General features: G+C 37.7%; 1 protein-coding gene across 1 annotated transcript in view; it reads left to right on the top strand.

Annotated features, from left to right (window-relative positions):
- SEMA3A (semaphorin 3A) overlaps positions 1-20,020 on the top strand; it is a 232,949-nt gene that overhangs the window by 190,544 nt on the left and 22,385 nt on the right. The window contains exons 12-15 of the mRNA XM_044280112.1: positions 7,380-7,471; positions 8,486-8,527; positions 14,818-14,975; positions 17,439-17,506. Coding sequence (XP_044136047.1) covers positions 7,380-7,471; positions 8,486-8,527; positions 14,818-14,975; positions 17,439-17,506 — 360 coding nt within the window. The remainder of the gene's footprint in view (positions 1-7,379; positions 7,472-8,485; positions 8,528-14,817; positions 14,976-17,438; positions 17,507-20,020) is intronic.

Genomic DNA, 20,020 nt, shown 5'->3' on the forward strand with positions numbered 1-20,020 from the left:
CAATACTGGACCTCTCTCTTAAGGTGGGTAATGTAAAAGAAAATGTAGGTCTGCTTCGAGCAGAAGTATAAAAATTGATTGGAAGAGGTTGAAAAGAGGGATTCTGATACAGAAGATCTATTAGAGAAAACTGTTAGAGAGATTGGGGAGATGAGGAAAGAAAATAAGGAAATAAAGATCAAATTACTTCGATATGGAAAATAGATATAGGAGAGCCAATATAAAATGCTGTGAGGTTTCCTTATAGAGTGGAGGGACAAGATGGGGCCCGCTTTATGCAGAAATGGATTACGGAAATGTTCAGACATGATGTGACAGGATATCGGATTTAGTAATACTGAGCCCATAGGATATCCGTTAAATTGCCACCCCCTGGAGCGAGACCTAGACCATTATTGGTCAGGTTTTTAACATCCAGGGATAGAGATGAAATTCTCCATAGGGCTAGGAAGAAGGGGAAATTAGACTATTAGGGGACTCCAGTGATGTTATCTCCGAGATTATGCAGAGAGAAGCTCAGAAGGATAGAGTCCGATTATAGAGGTGAAGAAAGAACTTCGCATTATAGGGGTTCATTAGTCAATGTTATTGCCAACTAAATTACGGGTAGAGTGGAGAGAAAAAAGGTTTATTTTTAGTTTTTTTTTATACCCCTGAACAAGCCAAAGAGTGGATTGGGAAAAATGTTTTGTGATATAGCAGTCGAGTCATATGTCTGGGGGGAGTCAATGCAAAGTTAGAGTGCCAGGTGCATGTTCTGCCCCAAGGGTCAATTGGTAGGGAATTTTGAGAATAGGTGGGGGTAAGAGTTTTCTCTCTTCTTCCTTCACCCTCCCTCCCTCCTTTTTTTTTTTCTTTCTCCCTCCTCTGGTCCGGTGCTCCTTATTCTTGGATTATTTCATTCTTCATATTTACTAACATAAGATGTGCATAGTTTCTTGAAACATTAGGGGCTTAGGAAACTGAGGTGAAAAGAATAGCCGTTTTTAACGTGATAAATAAACAGCTACCAGCAATTATATGTCTCCAGGAAACACATTTGACTAAAGAAAATAGTAAAGTTTTAGGGAAACCATGGGTACAGCAAGCATTCCATTCAGCGTTTTCCACATATTCTAGAGGAGTAAGTATTTTCGTCTACAGGGATATAAAGATAAACGTAAAAGGGGTAGTGTTGGATAGAGTGGGGTGGATATGTGTTTTTGGATTGTATCCTTGATAATATACCTTGGATAATAGCAAGTGTATATATACCATACCCCCTTTACAGTAGAGGTATTGTTGAAACTCCATGAGTTTACAATAAATAGAAGTAATAGGGCATTATTGATCATGGGGGATTTTAATATGGTAATGGATGAGGGAATAGATAGATGAAGAATAGGGTATATAATGATGTCACACATAAAGTCTAGATTAAAAAATATTATGCAAGAATTAGATTGGGTAGATATATGGAGATTGTTAAATCTAAGAGCACAGAATTTTTTTGTTTTTCTAAAACGCATTTTCACGTATTTTCACAAATTGATATGTCTATAGTTAATAGAATTGCAATACACAATGTTGTTAAGATTAAATAGGCACAGTGAGAAGTTTCCGATCACTGTCCTCTTATGGTTAACATTAGATAGGATATGATAAGGCGTGGTGCACGGGTTAAAATTAGATTAGATTGGATAAATATATAAAGTGGACACATGAAAAGATCCAAAATGAAATCCAAAAATATTTTGACAAAAACGTTGGTACTACGGACATCAATATTGTTTGGGAAGCTGGTAAAGCTTTTATGAGGGGGATATTTATGAAATACACATCCATATATAAAAAAAAGAGATAAACAGATGAGGGAAATGAAATTAGAAGTTAGGAAAAGAGAAAAAGAATATGTGGAAAATCCCACTGAGAATAACTATCAGAGATGGGATGAAAAACAAACCAAATATAAAGATAAACTGTACTTGTTGGCTGAGCAGCAAAAAAAAAATGTAAAACAACAATACACTCAGGGACATATACCTAGAAAGAGATTTGCGTCCATTATAACTGCACAGAAAGGAATTAATTATATTCTCCAGTTGGTAAACAAATATGGATGCAAAATAATTGAACAATACAGTTATTAAGGGGATATTTTGAAGGAATATATGAAATTAGTTCTCATGTAGGTTTGGAGGAGATAAATGCATTTTTAGAACGGATTGAAATGAAGCAAGTAACGGAAGAACAGAAACAAGTTTTGGATGCTCCAATTAATGTAGAAGAGATAGATAGGGTACTTAAATCCATAGCTAGGAATAAGTCCCCGGGGCTGGATGGTATCCCTTTCGAGGTATATGTTGCATATAAAAAAATATTAGCGCCCAAACTGCTGGAAATGTGGAATGCCTCTAGGAGGAATAAGACTTTGCCAGATTCATTACGTGAAGCACTGATAAAATTGATATTGAAATCAGATAAAATCCCTAATTTAATGGACTCATATCATCCTATATCCTTGATCAACACAGACAATAAACTGTTGTCGAAGGTATTGGCTAATAGATTAAGAGGGGTTATTTTAATGCTTATACATGAGGATCAAATAGGGTTTATGCCCAGGAAATCTACATCAGATAATATTTGATGTTTTTTCAATATGCAGGTAAAACCAAGTAACATCGGCCAGCGTTTAGTGGTATCAATAGATGCATCGAAAGCTTTTGATACAATAGAATGTCCGTTTCTGGTAGCTAGAAACTGAGGATTGGGCATAATTATACAGGTCCTTCTCGAAAAATTAGCATATTGTGATAAAGTTCATTATTTTCTGTAATGTACTGATAAACATTAGACTTTCATATATTTTAGATTCATTACACACCAACTGAAGTAGTTCAAGCCTTTTATTGTTTTAATATTGATGATTTTGGCATACAGCTCATGAAAACCCAAATTTCCTATCTAAAAAAATTAGCATATTTCATCCGACCAATAAAAGAAAAGTGTTTTTAATACAAAAAAAGTCAACCTTCAAATAATTATGTTCAGTTATGCCCTCAATACTTGGTCGGGAATCCTTTTGCAGAAATGACTGCTTCAATGCGGCGTGGCATGGAGGCAATCAGCCTGTGGCACTGCTGAGGTGTTATGGAGGCCCAGGATGCTTCAATAGCGGCCTTAAACTCATCCAGAGTGTTGGGTCTTGCGTCTCTCAACTTTCTCTTCCCAATATCCCACAGATTCTCTATGGGGTTCAGGTCAGGAGAGTTGGCAGGCCAATTGAGCACAGCAATACCATGGTCAGTAAACCATTTACCAGTGGTTTTGGCACTGTGAGCAGGTGCCAGGTCGTGCTGAAAAATGAAATCTTCATCTCCATATAGCTTTTCAGCAGATGGAAGCATGAAGTGCTCCAAAATCTCCTGATAGCTAGCTGCATTGACCCTGCCCTTGATAAAACACAGTGGACCAACACCAGCAGCTGACATGGCACCCCAGACCATCACTGACTGTGGGTACTTGACACTGGACTTCAGGCATTTTGGCATTTCCCTCTCCCCAGTCTTTCTCCAGATTCTGGCACCTTGATTTCCGAATGACATGCAACAGTCCAGTGCTGCTTCTCTGTAGCCCCGGTCAGGTGCTTCTGCCGCTGTTTCTGGTTCAAAAGTGGCTTGACCTGGGGAATGCGGCACCTGTAGCCCATTTCCTGCACATGCCTGTACACGGTGGCTCTGGATGTTTCTACTCCAGACTCAGTCCACTGCTTCCGCAGGTCCCCCAAGGTCTGGAATCGGTCCTTCTCCACAATCTTCCTCATGGTCCGGTCACATCTTCCCGTTGTGCAGCGTTTTCTGCCACACTTTTTCCTTCCCACAGACTTCCCACTGAGGTGCCTTGATACAGCACTCTGGGAACAGCCTATTCGTTCAGAAATTTCCTTCTGTGTCTTACCCTCTTGCTTGAGGGTGTCAATGATGGCCTTCTGGACAGCAGTCAGGTCGGCAGTCTTACCCATGATTGCGGTTTTGAGTAATGAACCAGTCTGGGAGTTTTTAAAAGCCTCAGGAATCTTTTGCAGGTGTTTAGAGTTAATTAGTTGATTCAGATGATTAGGTTAATAGCTTGTTTAGAGAACCTTTTCGTGATATGCTAATTTTTTGAGATAGGAATTTGGGGTTTTCATGAGCTGTATGCCAAAATCATCAATATTAAAACAATAAAAGGCTTGAACTACTTCAGTTGGTGTGTAATGAATCTAAAATATATGAAAGTCTAATGTTTATCAGTACATTACAGAAAAGAATGAACTTTATCACAATATGCTAATTTTTTTAGAAGGACCTGTATATTGTGGATTAAACTTTTATATATAGATGTAAATAAAAAATAATGGTAAACGATGAGATTTCAGATTCCTTTAAAATACAGAGAGGGGTAAGACAGGGCTGCCACTTATCCCCATTACTTTTTGCCATTGCAAAGTAACCTCTTGCTTCTCTAATAAGACAAGATAAAAAGTATAAAAGAGTTTAAGTTTGGGAGTCATGAAGAAAAAATCTCATTGTATGCAGATGATTTTATGGTATTCTTGGGTTTACATGACTCCTTGCCATGTATATTTGAGTTGTTTGAGAGTTATGGGAAATTAGCAGGATTAAAAGAAAACTGGAATAAGTCAGCTTGTATCCCCTTAGACCCATTAGGAGGTTTTGTACCAGGACCCCTGGAGATTAAAAAGGAGGGGGAAGGTTTGAAATATTTAGGGATTAAAATAACAGATGACCCACTGGATTACATAAAACTAAACCTGGTACCCATGATAAATAAAGTTAGAGACAAGATACGTGCATGGAAAAAATGTCCCCTTTCAATGGCACATAGAATATCTCTAATTAAAATGTGTTTGCTTCCAATTATAAACTACCTTCTATGGAACGCACCGTTAGAGATTCCAAAGAAGATTTTTTAAACTATAGAGAGCCTACTTAGTGAATTGATATGGAGGAGACGGAGGCCTAGAATGAGATTACAACTTTTACAGCTGCCAGAAGGGGAAGGAGGATTGTCAGTTACTGATTTAAAACTTTACTTTCTGGCAGGTCAGATAAAGAACTTTTTGGAATGGGGGAAAACTCAAGTCTACAGCTCAATAATAAGTAAGATGGATAAAAATATGTAAAAAAATGAGATGGGTCAGGTTCTTGAGCCAGTAATCTATCTACAAGAACACCTCAAGGGCTTAATAACAATGTTGTTAATGTATAAAATTTGGTTGGCAGTTAGAAATCTTTGGGATGATCTAAAGATACATGAAGACACTTTGATATGGAATAATATGTATTTAAAATAACTAAGTGAAATAGATAAGACACCTTGGCAGAAATACGGGGTATATAGGATGGGACAGATCTTGAAAAAATTTGTAATTATTGGGTTTCAAGAACTTAAGGAGAGATTTGGTGTTTTGGACAATTACCTATTTTATTACTTTCAACTAAGTCACTGGTATTAAATCATGTATGCGAGATAAGAAAGGATTTATTGAAGCTTCCTCAGTCACTAAAGAAAATTATTATGATGACAACAGGGAAAAGCAGGACAGCTTCAATCTATAATATCCTATGACAGCAAGGCATTAAAAAAATACAGGAGTTACTGTAAATGTAAAAAAATGGGAAGGGTTGGTGGAGTTTGTTGACCCCAAAGGATAGAGAGGAATTTTCTTGTAGATAAGGAAGGTCTACTCAAATCCAGCTCATAGCATGATACAATTCTTTGTCGGTCCACAGACTTTACTATTCCCCGGCTAAACTCATAAAATATTATAAAGATAAGGTTTTTAAATGTTATAAATGTGGAGGAGTAGGGGTGAATGATGTCCATGTATGATGGAATTTTTATTATATACAAAAATTCTGGAGGTAGATGATTTTTCAAAAATGGAATTACCATCGGATTAATATTCCTGTTGCCCTTGAGGTTTGTATTTTAGGAATACGGGACATAGGGGATGCCATTATGCAGGAGTTAGCCCCCAAGTTGCTGTTCCAAGCAAGAAGATGCATAGTGAAGAATTGGATAGAGAGAAGGGCTCCTACAATTAAAATGTGGGAAGTGCTCGATAGCATGTGAGAGGATATATTTTAAATCCCGGAATAAAATAAGGAAACTTGATAAACCTATGGGAGAGATGGCTTAAAAGGGAAGAATTATAGTAGGATTCGGAGGCTGGGGATAGCGGGGGAAGAGGAGAGAGCTAAGGGGTGATAAGGGGTGTATCTCCTTCCTGTTTTTTATTTTTTTTTTGAGATGCGTTACATTTTTTAAGGAAGGGGAAAAAAAGGAAATGGGGTAGATAAGAGGGCAGTAGATGGGGGTTAAAATAATGTATTAATGGATTAAATGTCATTATAACTGATATTGTAACTATTATGTATGGAAATAAAATGCATCTTATGACTAAGATAATTTAATAAAGAAGATTAAAAAAACATATAATTTTAAAAAATTTCAGTCCATCGATCTTTTGTTGTAGTGCTGCATATGTACAGGGAGGGTAGAGTCCTATGACCCAGACATTTGTTGACCTCAGAGTTTGGCATGTCTAGATATTCCTGAATGGTAAGGCCTAAATTAGACTAATTGGATCTGGCCCTGTGTTTGTTGAATGAAATGTACATCTTTGGATTATAAAAAATAAATAAAATAAAACTATTCATTGTTCATTGCTAATTGTCGGAATGTCCAGTATGTGAATAATAAAGAATGTAACATTTTTTCTGTCTGTCTGATGACTAGAAAAAGCTGTACATTGGAAGGCAATGCCATATAGGTTAAATGAAGTGCCTCCAGCATGCAGCTGCGTGAAGAGTGAGGTGTAAATTTAGCAATACTACAGCTTGACAAGTGCCCTGAAAGATCAACAAAGATGTTATCTGGACCTTTGTACTTATCTGACACTTTTTTGTCTCTGATATATGTACTCAAAGTTTTAAGAATGACCTGCAAAACATACAGAAACTCATAAAAAGCACATAAAAATTCATGTCATATGCCATTGGAGTATACAGCCGTTTCCCTGCACAACAGTGTATATTGAAAAGATCCATACCTTGTAAATATTTATTAATATTAATCTTTTTTCTTATTCGAATAAATTTGGCTATTGTTTTATTTACTATGCTGAAATGATTGAATGATTTTAAACTTCACAAACCACTAATGCAAATAAAGATGGTGAGCGGTATTTATTTAGCATGTTACCAGGTAATATCTCATGTATGAACGGCACCACCCATTTTCAAATAAACTAACCATCCTTATACCTCAAATATTATTTTTTGCAATTATAATAACATACAAATTGTATATATTTTTTGTTTCTGATTTAGACATTGGAACAGTTTTAAAAGTTGTTTCCGTTCCCAAGGAGACTTGGCATGATTTAGAGGAAGTACTTCTGGAAGAAATGACAGTATTCAGGGTAAGTTGGACCATTCTCCTGTATGTGCACTGGTAATTTAACCACTGCTGCCACTGAAATTGTAAATACTGTATATTGTTGTACTAATTTAAAAGCTAAACTACAGGGTTTATACTGTAAGTACAAAATAGGTTGGTACTATATAACTAAGGCTACTTTCACATCTGCAGCCCGGGTGTTCTGGCCAACAGTTCCGGTAGAGAACTCTGCATATTTGTCGGGTAGCAGCTGGATTTCTGCCAGAACCCTATTATAGTCAATAGGGTCTGGCGGGCAGGCAGCAGTTTCCGGCAATGCCGGAGTCAGAGCACTCCTGCAGGCTGTTCTATGCTGGAACAGCCTGTAGGAGAGGCAGCACAGGTGTGGAACTAGCTTAACTTTTATTTTTATTGTTGTATGATTTTCCATAGAATAGCTACAATTCTCACTTCTCTTAATCTTTTTTTTTTCTATTTGCCAAGTTCACTTTTTGTCTGAACAACTGCATTCTATTACAAAGGAATGAGTTGTTCTCATCCCTTTGAAATATTATTTCTACATGAATAAGCACATATTGCGTGCGGTTTATGAAAGTCTCTCTAAGGCATGCTGCAGGTGTTTAAAAATTCAGTGTTAATATGGGCTGCTTAGGATATGTGAGTAGAAATATGTGAAAACCTCATTGTATAAAGCTGGAAGGCATACCAGTATAACAATGCCCAGAATAGCTTCAAAAACTTTTGAAATGGACAAAAATCACTATATTGAATACTAATAAAAAAGACAAATACTGAAAGCAATAGTGCACATATTTTTTGCATTACTATACAAACATATCTCATAAAATGTTTTACTTTAATAAGTTCTAAACAAATTTTGTTAACAAACATTTTCTGTATTGATTGCATAGGATGTTGTTCTTACATTTATGACTAGCAAGGTTTTTCTTTTTTTTTTTTTATGTGATTATTATTTCTAAGCATGGTTGATATTAACCAGATTAAGCTAATCTATGTTTTGTGCATTTTCCTCCAGGAGCCATCTGCAATTCTATCCATGGAGATATCCACAAAGCAAGTATGCAGTGTCTTTTATTTATCTTACCATTATCCTTCAGTTTTAACGTCTTCCTGCCAATCTTGGCTGATGCAGATTTATTAATTGTCATAATTAATTTCCTTTTGTTTGACAAGAGCCGTTTATAGAGCAGCATTATTGAAGGCCAAGTAAAAAGGAAAACTTTTTAAATATACATATTGCACTTGTGTTTTAAACACAGCTTAAACTTAGCAGCTAGTTGACTGCAAACTTATTCCATAGTTTATCTTGGATTCTACGTCTGGCATATCACTTTTCCGTGCATACAAACTTTCTATAATGTTAATTTGAAACACACCCATTTTATTTAGGTCTTGTATCATGATGCTTTCCATATGACTATTTTAAGTATTTTCTTTTTAGTACTTAAAGGGATATGATACGGGATAGGTGTTTGATCAGTGAGGGTCCGTAGCTGGGGTCCCAGACAATCACAAGAACAAGTGTCCCATGTTTCTCCATTTTAATGAAGTGGCATTCATATCTACTGCCATTCCAATGAGATTGCCAGAGATAGGCAAGTAAATTGCTCATATATCTCAGCATTTCCTTACAGATAAACAGAGTGGCAACAGGCATGCAAGACTGCTGCCTCGTGAAAGAAGGGGAGCAAGGGACCCCATTATTGTGATCATGGGGGCCCAGGAGTCAGACACATATCAAATACAGTGTTGATTGGGGGTTAATTCCCTATAATGGAAAAACAATTGTTGAGCGAACCTGCCTTTTGGCTAGTTCAAGTTCGGGTTTGGGGTTTAAGTGAATTGCATAATGGATTCTGTTCTCACCCAATATTTCACGTAATTCAATGCCAGCATGCCGCATAATACAAGTGTATGGCCACCCCGAGGGTTCCGTTCTGCTGGCCATACACTTGTATTATGACGGCATGCAAAATGGAATGCATCTAAAGCCATTTCATTTGGCATGCCGGCATTGAATGAGGTGATGGATTCCATGAGAACGTAATCCATTACGTAATTCACTTAATGTCCTCATTCTGGTCATTTCCGAAAGTATAGCTCCTGTAAGAAATGACACATTTGTTATAGAGATCAATTATAAAGTTATTATAGTTCATGTATATGAGAGGATGGGAGTGGCAGTGGAGGCTCGATGGTGGTTGTAGTCCTCACTGTTGCTGTGGTCCTCTCTGGTCATTCCTCGGTCTGTGCACATTGAAAGGAGTGGCACAAACCTTTAATCCCCTTGGGGCACACCCTGGTTTGGGGGGTCCCTTGCTTGTTGGCCCTTGATGTTGATAGATTTTACACCATGGTGCAGCAGTTCCAATAATGAAGTTGTTTTTGTAAAATTATTTATTGAAATGGATTTCAAAGTTTAAATGCACATCTTCACATTAATAGTCACAGGTTTTGTTATGCATGGACAGTCAGATCCTACACGTCTTACAGATTCCACAGTTCTAGAGGAGGCAAATAAGGAGTTAACAAGTTAGGTGCTCTCTGAGCCAATCCTCCAATATTTACTCACTTTCTCTCTATTCCAGCCAAAATGGTCCAATATCTATTTTTCTTCTCTTCTATCTCTCTCATGCACTGTACTTATCCATACTTGCCACTACATTGCCCATCTGAGGGGTGTAGTCCTATAACAGATGGGCAATCTGCATCTACAACATGTCTGGGTTCTCAAGCTCGCAATCCTCCCAGACAAGTGTGTTGCTTTATGCTGGTCATCTCAACAGTCTTTATCACATACCTCTTTTCAATGGCTTAGGGTTTTTTCTAGCCTGCTTCCTCTCTTACTGCTGTCTCCCACTACTCTGATTTAGCAATAACAACCCCTCCAAATGGGGAGAGTAGAACAGCCCTACCCAGCAACTATCCCCAAGGAAATTTACCCTATTTGTATCCTCTACAAAAACAAATGTGTAAATCACATTTAACCCATTCATGTAGTGGGATGCCAGCACACTGCATTGCCATTGGTGGACAATAACAAATAAATAAATACAACTCAAAGAGAACCTGTCACCTTGAAAATGCAGTCCAATATGCAAACAGAATTTGTAGACCAGGAGGAGCTGAGCAGACTGGTATATACTTTTGTTAGCAAGGATTCTGTAATTTATTCATTTAATTCCCAACTTTTGTTCCTTATGAATCCAGAGAGTGGTCCTACTCAGTGGCTGATATCCTATTTTGAATAAGTATGCATTCAGAGATTGCTGTCCATCACTAACTAGGACCACCCACTGTATTCATGAGCATAGAAAGACCAAGGACTGAAACTAATAAAATACAAGTTTTACAGAATATTTCCCATAAAACTATATATCAATCTGCTCAGCTCCTCCTGCTCTATAACATCAGCACAACATTCAAGGTGACACGTTCCCTTTTGTCCAGGTCATCTCATGTAATTACTGTACACTGTAGTATAAAACTTTAGCACACTTTACAAACAATAACATTTCTTACTACAATGAACAGACCTATGATGAATGAACATAGTACTGTAGTACAACCTTACACCTACCTTCTCCAAGTCCATTAACTGGAAACTATTTACCTATGTATTTTTAACTTGGAAAGCATACTTTAAAGTAAGACATTAAATGTCCTGCTGTCCCATGATACTTTCGTTCACGCTCAAATGCAGTGTTCTGAAATTCCAGATGAAGCTATGCATAATGCATAGACAAAACAATGCAAAAAGAACTTGTATTAAATGAGGATTATGGTGAGGCTGTCACATTGCTGTCGCACAATACAAATGCTCACATATCTTTTCACTATTGCTTTTGCATGATTTAGGTTTAAGACCTATAATAAAGACAGGATCTCTGGCTGTTAAGTGAGGTATTACTCGGCTATTACAAATATTTAAACAAATGCCATAACCCAGTTTGGAAACAGCTTGCGCTATACATATGGGATGTTTTTTTTTTTTTTTTTTTTCTGTTTTGAGTTAATTGTATTTGGCAATGGAACATGTTTTATTTGAGAGCAGGGAAGGATCTGTTGTGCTGGCAGAACTACAGTTAAATGCATCAAAACATACATTCTCTGTTTAACTATGGAAATGCAGCTACAGTATTCAATCCTTTTTTGTCTTGCTAAGTCTTAGGCAGTTTGACACTAAGTGGATGGGGACTGCTTTCTCCCACAATGGGAACTGTATTCGTCATTGTATCCAGATACCGTATTCAGCTGTAGATTCTGATTTGCCTATAAAGAAGCACATGTTGTACTGCTAGTATACTGTAGTTTTATATGTAGCATATATAACCATATGGCCACATTATGCTCCATTAATAATGGCTGAGCAAAACTGCAGCCAAAAGTAATTTAGGATTAATTAGTTCCGTTGATGCACTGCAGTAATTGGGCAACTCCAATACTTCTGACCACATAAAAAATAAAAAATAGGGCTGGGATGTAGCTAAATGGGCACAGACTTAAAAATAGATTTTAATTCTGCTATACACACAATTAAATGGTTTATCTGGGATGTTAAAAACGAAGATGACTGAAAAGAGTGTTGTCTGTATTCACCAAAGATGAACGAATCTTTCAGAATTTCATTTGAGTTGAACAATTTGGATTTAATGACAGGTCGGCAAGGTGGATCAGTGGTTAACACTGGTGTCTTGCAGTATTGGGGTCCTTGATTCGATCTGACCAAGGACAACATCTGAATGGAGTTTGTATGTTCTTCCCATGTTTATGTGGGTTTCTTCCCACACTCCAAAGACATACTGATAGGGAACTTAGATTGGGGACAGTTTGATGCTAATGTCTGTAAAGCACTGCGGAATATGTCAGCGGCATATATATATATATATATAAGTACATAAAATAATTCAGCCAAATCAGTTTATCTATTTACTTTGGGTCTGAATCAATTCCACCCAAATTGAAAATGCTCCAATTGTCCACAACATTTCAGTATGACACTTTGAGGTCTCATAGGACTCTTTTTTTTTTTCTAGCTAGTCTCTCACTTTTGTATTTTTTTTTTCTTCCACTCACTTTTACTCTCCGACCCCCTCTTTTTCTTTCTCTAAAATTCTGCCAAATCAAATCATCTAAAATTAGGCTTCTGATGCAACTTGAATTTTTACAAAATTCAGGTCAAATCCAATTTGTCTCACTCATCTCTAGCATTATTGTATTCCCCATAATATATCTGGAGTCCAGTGGTCCCATTTGATATCCATGTTGCTAGAATCAATGTTTTACTATAATGTCCTGGGGAATCCATCCAATGGTTTCAGCAGTCAATATCCAACCTGGTATCCATTTTCCAAATGCCCTAGAAATATAAATGAAGTTGTCTCCTGCTTCAGTTCTTATCAACTTGCCAAATATATTAAGAAAATAACTACCCACAATAAAATCATCAATTACCATATACATTGTGGGCCGCAATGCTGCACAGCACAGACTGCGATGTTTCAGCGGGGAGGGAGGAGGGGCTGGAAGCCGGAAACTGCTGTTGGAATAGCGGCGGGGTCCGTTGCAGTCTCTGTACTCTATTACACCGGCCCCGCACACAGCAGTATTCATACATAAAGTGTAGGCAATCCATATGTAAAGTATTGCAATTTTCCTGCAATCCACATAGTACTCACTATGAAACTCCCTTACTAGCAGGCAGGCTGGCCGGTCACTCACTTTGTCACGTGCATGCTCCGCCTGCTTTATTAATAAAATGGGAGGAGTATGTGTGTGACGAAGTGAGTGACCGGCCAGCCTGCCTGCTAGTATGGGAGTTTCATATGAGTACTATGTGGATTGCGCTACTGCAGAGAATTGCTATACTTTACATATGGATTGCCTACACTTTACATATAAATACTGCTATGTGCTGGGCCCGATGTAATAGAGTACAGTGACTGCACCAGGCCCCACCGCGATTTCAACACCAGTTGCCTGCCTCCACCCCCTGTATTGGGGGCAACTATTTACACAAGGACACTGTTATGGGTGGGGATCTGTGGATGACACATATATAGCATAAGATGCTATATATGTGTCATCCACAGATCCACCTCATACCAGTGTCATCCTCAGATCCCCCCCATAACAGTGTCATCCACAGATCCCCTCCATAACAGTGCATCATCCACAGATGCCCCCATAACAGTGTGTCATCCATAGATCCCCCATAATAGTGTGATCCACAGACCACTATTAGTTCAAAACCCACCAAAAGCACACCTTTTGGTTAAAAATATATTTTTTCTTATTTTTTTCCTCAAAAACTCAGCTGTGTCTTATAGGCAGGTGAGTCTTATAGGGTGAAAAATATGGTAGTTGTCACCACCTAGCCATGGGGAGAGGTCCAGGTCCCATGAGAAACCATGCAGTCCTGGCATCGCAATTCAGATTCAATAATAGCATGTGGAAGAGTGCACAGCTAAAGCTGAGGCCAATACACCTCATTTCACTGTGTATGAGCTGTATGTCTATGATTGTAACTTCAGAGATAAAGGTATTCTCAAATTGACCATAGGACTATTGACAGGTAGCACATGCTACTTTATAACCATTTGTTCCTTTATGCACCATGTTTAATTTCCGTCCTATTTTTGTTTGTAATGTAGACAATAATAGTACATGTTCTATTGTTTTGCGGAACTGCCATGCGGATATAGCAACACGGGATGTACCTGGAGTCATCTATGTTTTTTATGACCCCATTAAAGTTAATGGGTCCACATACGGGCCGCAAAAAAAAAAAATGGAACGGACACGGAAAACAATATATGTTCGTGTGCATGAGCCCTAATACTGTGGTTTATGGATGGTACATTTGATAACAGGTTTTGTTGAAATATTTATATATTCCACATTCGGGGGCTTAGTAGGTTTAATTATTTTTTATTGGGACATCCCTTTGTAAGAATTAGGCTTTATGCGATGAGGTGTGTGGTTAAGGTAGCACATGTGTGAATCCAAATATGGTGACTGGCTAAGAAAGCCTTCTTTTTATTTTTTTTTTTTTTTTTATTTTTTCTTATAAAATCACAAATGCTGTGATTCAAAATGTCACTTGTCTGATATGGCCCTGCTAATCAATAAAGTTTATTCTCTAAAAATAAGAAAATATCAAATAAACAATTACTGAAACTTAATCCATAGTAAATATAGAGCCTGAAGCAGAAAAATACAGTAGACTAAGTTTTTCTGTTCTGCCCAGCAAATCTTGGTAGACATATCAATAGCTAAAGATTTGTACTGTACTATGTAATTCCTTCTGCTAATTTTGCTCTTAACAATAAAATATCTATTTTACAGCAACAACTGTACATTGGCTCGCTGATGGGAGTTTCCCAGATCCCTTTACACCGCTGTGATGTTTATGGAAAAGCATGTGCTGAATGTTGTCTTGCCAGGGACCCCTATTGTGCCTGGGATGGTTCTTCATGCTCCCGCTACTTTCCTACTGCTAAAAGGTGATAACCTCTAAGACATACTGCTTATTGTATTAGCCTGTAGAGTATTACGCTCTGTGTGCTTTTAACATTCTTCCGACATGTCATAATCTCCATAACATATGGCTGCTTGGTGTTATAGGAAAGAAAGCGAGGGCAGATGGCATGTGCTGCTGAGTTTTATTTTATGGCATGGAATGAAATGCCTCAAACATACACATGTCCATTTGTCCCGAAGCAGCCTTGGAAAAAAACAAAAAAACAAAAAGAGCACAATGTTAAAGACTCGTTATCAAAAAAGGTCATCGTACAGATTAACTCATTAATTATCATATAATTGAATGACTCATAATCACTGCCTTTGAACAGAAGTTCCTCCCTCATTCATTACATATCAAAGAGCTGAGACCACAGTTGATCGCAGACAAAGTTACCACTTAGTGGTATGAAAATGCTTTGTGGTTCATATTTCATAAACTCATCTGTTGACTCAATTTCCACATATGACATTTGTTTGATATTCTTCGTTAATTCTATAAATAGATTAGAGTAATTACTCAGCTCTATTCTTTGAAATGTTTGACTTAAAATAACGGAGGGGATTTTTCCTGAGAAACCACTTGTGCTGGGTGATTTATTTAGATATATTAGATGGTAAGAGCGGGCAGGCAAGTTTAATAAAACAAATGAATTCCCTGTGTAAGAAAACAATCACATTTGCAATGGGATCGCACATCTACATGTTATTGCTTTCTATTGAAAATGTCCTTGAACAAATTGAATCACCTCTGTGCAATTGTGCAATCCGTTCTTAGCATGCAGAAAGTAGACTGTAAGTAATCTATTCAATGAACAACCTTCCAAGGCATCGGAGACGCAGCACACTTCCTTTTCAGCCTTTGTATGAAATGACTTTGATCCGCAGCAGAAAATAACTGATTATCCCTCTATAACAGCTGACATGACTGATGCAACCAAGTGTCTGTACACCAAGAATACTTGACTTTTGTATACAGGAAGCTGAGTGAGATGATTAGAAGCGGATTTACAGCTCCGTTCTCAGACTAATCCCCTTTGCTGTGTCCTGACTTTGCAAATCCTCTAGCCATTTTCTACAATGACATTTTTTTTTTTACTATTTACGCCAAGCCTTTGTGTGCTCAGCTTTTGTTTATGAATGGACTTTTAAAAATTTCAGATATTTTACAAAAAATGAAAAAAAGTAAAACAGTAAAATATTTTATTAAGTGCACTGATTGCTTTGTGTCTATGCACTATATGTGTGTGTTTGATAATATGATAATAATATTAATCAAAATAATTTATATTATTATTATTTTATCATGAATACAATAATTATTCAGTAATTATATTGATTATAAAGTTGCATGTCAAAGTTTCTCCGGTCTTGAAGTCGTTAAACAGATAATAAGACCACTTTAAATTTTTCATTCTTGAAAAAGCTTAAAAAAAACTAAATTAAACACCCTTTGAACAATGATTCTCTGTCTTATTGAACAAAATGTCAGCAGTTTGCAGGCTGAGATGTAGCGGAGATCAATATTTCCAATTGCCCTGGAAGAAGCTATGCACACCTTCTCGATAAACCTATTCTGAATAACATGTATTGATCTTTGTGTGACATGCTATTAAGTGTGTAAAGAACTTGATCAGAAGCTGTTACATGACAAAAGATAACACTAGAACGTCGGTCTGTCCTTTCTAATTCAAATATGAAACGACTTAAACGCACCTGTCAAGTTTCATGCTTTTCTGAAAGAATGTTGCCTTTGAAATTTGACAATTGGGCTTGAATTCGGTTATTTGACTACATAATATGGGTAGCTATCTCTTACTTTGAAATGAGAGCAATGTGCCAAACGTTTCTTTAGATTTTCAGCAGCTTTGAGGATGAATAGTTATATCAATATTATCACGGTGGTTCTAAGGTAAACTTTTTCATAGCATTAGATACGCAATATTTTGAGCCGTCTAATGTAGTCAGTTGACAGGCAGCTCTGTTCATGCTATGTTAGGTGTGTACATACAGCATATGCACTGATAAGAATATCAGAATGCACATGCTGGACGTATGCAACTGTATAGTATACAGTTTCCTATGGACATTCTTTGTTTTGGTCCGATTTATCCGAATTAGCAAAGAAATTTGATTTGAGTATAAATCAATTCTTCCTGAATCAGAAATGTTTTTAATCCTTGGAAAACCTCTCTCCCTTTGAATTTTGTCAACAATTCGGGTTGAATTTGATTCTTACAAATGCGTTAGCGCATCTCAACTTTTATTGTAAAAATAAAAAAAAATGTTCTGGGCAACTTTATTTTCTATGATTGTCAACTACACAAGCCAATTTAGTTAAAAAAGAGGTGTGCCAACATATACCAGCCAGACATATGCCGGAAGGAAACTTTGTATAGCATGCCCTTATTTATTTATTTATTTTTCTTACTTGCAATTTTTGTTAGGCGCACAAGAAGACAAGACATCAGAAATGGGGACCCCCTAACACATTGTTCAGATCTACAACATCATGGTGAGTAACGTTTTAATTACACAGTAATATTAAATGCAATCTGTCACCAGTTTTATAGTACCCTAACTAAGGGCAACATAAACAAGTGACAAATGCTGGGATACTATCTTTAATCGACCCAGCCAGTATTGCCAAAATCATGTACCAAAAAGCTCCAGTGCATAACGATGAGTCCTGAATATTCATGAGCTCCTGGCTTTCCCTGCCCACCTGTTGCTGATTAAGTTGGGAAAACAACCTGTCAGTCCGAGGCAGGAGGGCAGGGAGAGTTGGGATCTCATGAATACGAGGGCCCATTGGCATGTGCTGGAGCTGTTAGGATTTAAAAGGGAGGGCAGCAGAAAACTGATGACAGATTTCCTTTAAGAGTATGAATTTAAAGTTTGTGGTGGAAAAGAACTACAGACTAGTTATTATAATCACTAGCACACTCCACACTTCAAACCATGTATATATGGAACAAGGCAAAAAAAAAAAAAGCCTTTGGTGGAATATTAGCAATTAGAGGTAGCAGGGAAATACATTATAGTATGCAATGAGTTAAAAGTAGTTTCATGAAAGAGCTGTATTTTGGCAAGTACAATATGGACTAATAAACCAAATGTATTGTTCACTTTCCCAGGAGCACTACAACTTTTCTCTCTTAGCGTAAATGCGTAGGTAGTCTCTATAGCTAATGTTGGTCTGCTCATTTTCATTTACCTCAATATAGATTGTCAGATAAAGTGGCAATTTCTTTTTCTTTTTTGCATTGTAGTATACTCAATTAGTAACCTATGGGGTCATTTATAAAACTGGTGTACAGTAGAACTAGCTTAGTTGCCCATAGCAACCAAAAAGATTACACCTTTCATTTTCCAAAAAATGAAAAATGAAAGGTGGAATCGAATTGGTTGCTATTGGCAACTTAGTCAGTTCTACTGTACACCAGTTTGATATCTATTAATACTAGTGTCATTCATTTTTCCATCAGGTTTAGGTTGATCTTTATTTCTTACGTAAGCCAATTATAGCACTTTTATTATAGAATACTTGATTTGATGATGAAGCTAAGAAAGTTATTTGTGTGGGACTAACTTGTTTTTATTAATAGAGCCAAGAAGAATTATAACAAACCAAAATCACTATAACACCAAAGTCAAAGATGTGTGTGGGGAGGGGAGAGAAAAGGAGATGTATTATAAGTACTGGTTAAACACCTCACCATGTATGGCCAGCTTTACTTTATTGTGCATGTTCCTTGTTATTTTTCTCATAATATTTCTGCAACAGGCAGTTGTCCTTGGATTTTTTAATGATACCAGTTATTTGAAAGATACACTGATTAACTGCTGAGCTACTAGCATTGTAAAAAAGGCATCTGTTCAAATGGGTTTATAATGTAAAAGTGAAAACAAAGGAATACAAACAACATATGGTCTAATCTAACAGTAATGCAAAAGCATCAAATGATGAGGGGGCAGAGCTTGCCTGCGCTGTATAATGGCTGCATAACTACAGCGTTCCTGACTGAATCGCCTACACCTCAAGTAATTTGAGCCGACATAACCCACCAGTTGGTGAAAATTCGAAGAGAGAAGCAGGGGACTGTTCCCTTTATCCCTAAACCGGAAAAACCGCAGTCTGACATGGACAGATACCTTCAAAAGAAACATGCTTCCCCAGCCGGGAGACCTAAGATAGCGCTGAAAGGCGCTCCCCCGCCTTCCACAAGGGGAGACTCAGATGAGGAAAGCTCAGGGGCGCTGTCGGATTACAGCTGGTGAGTCGGACCCTTTCACATATCTCTAAGTCCTTCCTAACCAAGGCCCTCAAAAAGGCTATCGCCACAGTGATGAGAGACCTGGCAGACATAAAGGCCGACATGAAACACCTGGAGGACTCCCAGTCTGGGCTTATACAACGCAGAAAGATGCTGGAGACCATCACCCTCTTCTATTGAGATCATATAAACCACGCTCTCCTGCAGATTGAGGACCAGGTGAACCGTAGCAGACGGAAGAGCATTAGGTTTTGGGGCCTACCTTAGACATTTGGTGCAGAGGCCATCTCACATACAGTCTCCTCAATCTTTGCTAAGCTATTAGGAGAATAAAGAGTGCAACAGGTTGTCATTGAGCGCATACATAGAGCCCTTAGGCCCAAGCCGATACCAGACAACCCCCTTAGAGACATTATCTGTGGACTTCTCAGCTATTTGAATATGGCTGCTATACAGTGAGCCGCCCGAGAAGCTAAAGAAATCTCCTATGAGGTGGAGCGCATACTTAATATTCCAAGATCTAGCAGCCAGCACCATGGCGAAAAGATGCATCCTGAAGTTTGTCACAGAAGCTCTCAGAGTGTAACGCATCCATATACACTGGCTCTACCCATTTGGACTTGCTGTTATGAAGGGAGGCCGCCAGATCATCATACGTTCTACTGAGGGCCTCGAACAGGCTTGGGAAAAGCTAGAAATTCCTCCCATGAACATTCCATCCTGGCTTCCCATATCCTCTCCAACTGATTTCC

Source organism: Bufo gargarizans, chromosome 2, assembly GCF_014858855.1.
Source record: "Bufo gargarizans isolate SCDJY-AF-19 chromosome 2, ASM1485885v1, whole genome shotgun sequence".
Classification (NCBI taxonomy): Eukaryota; Metazoa; Chordata; class Amphibia; order Anura; family Bufonidae; genus Bufo; species Bufo gargarizans.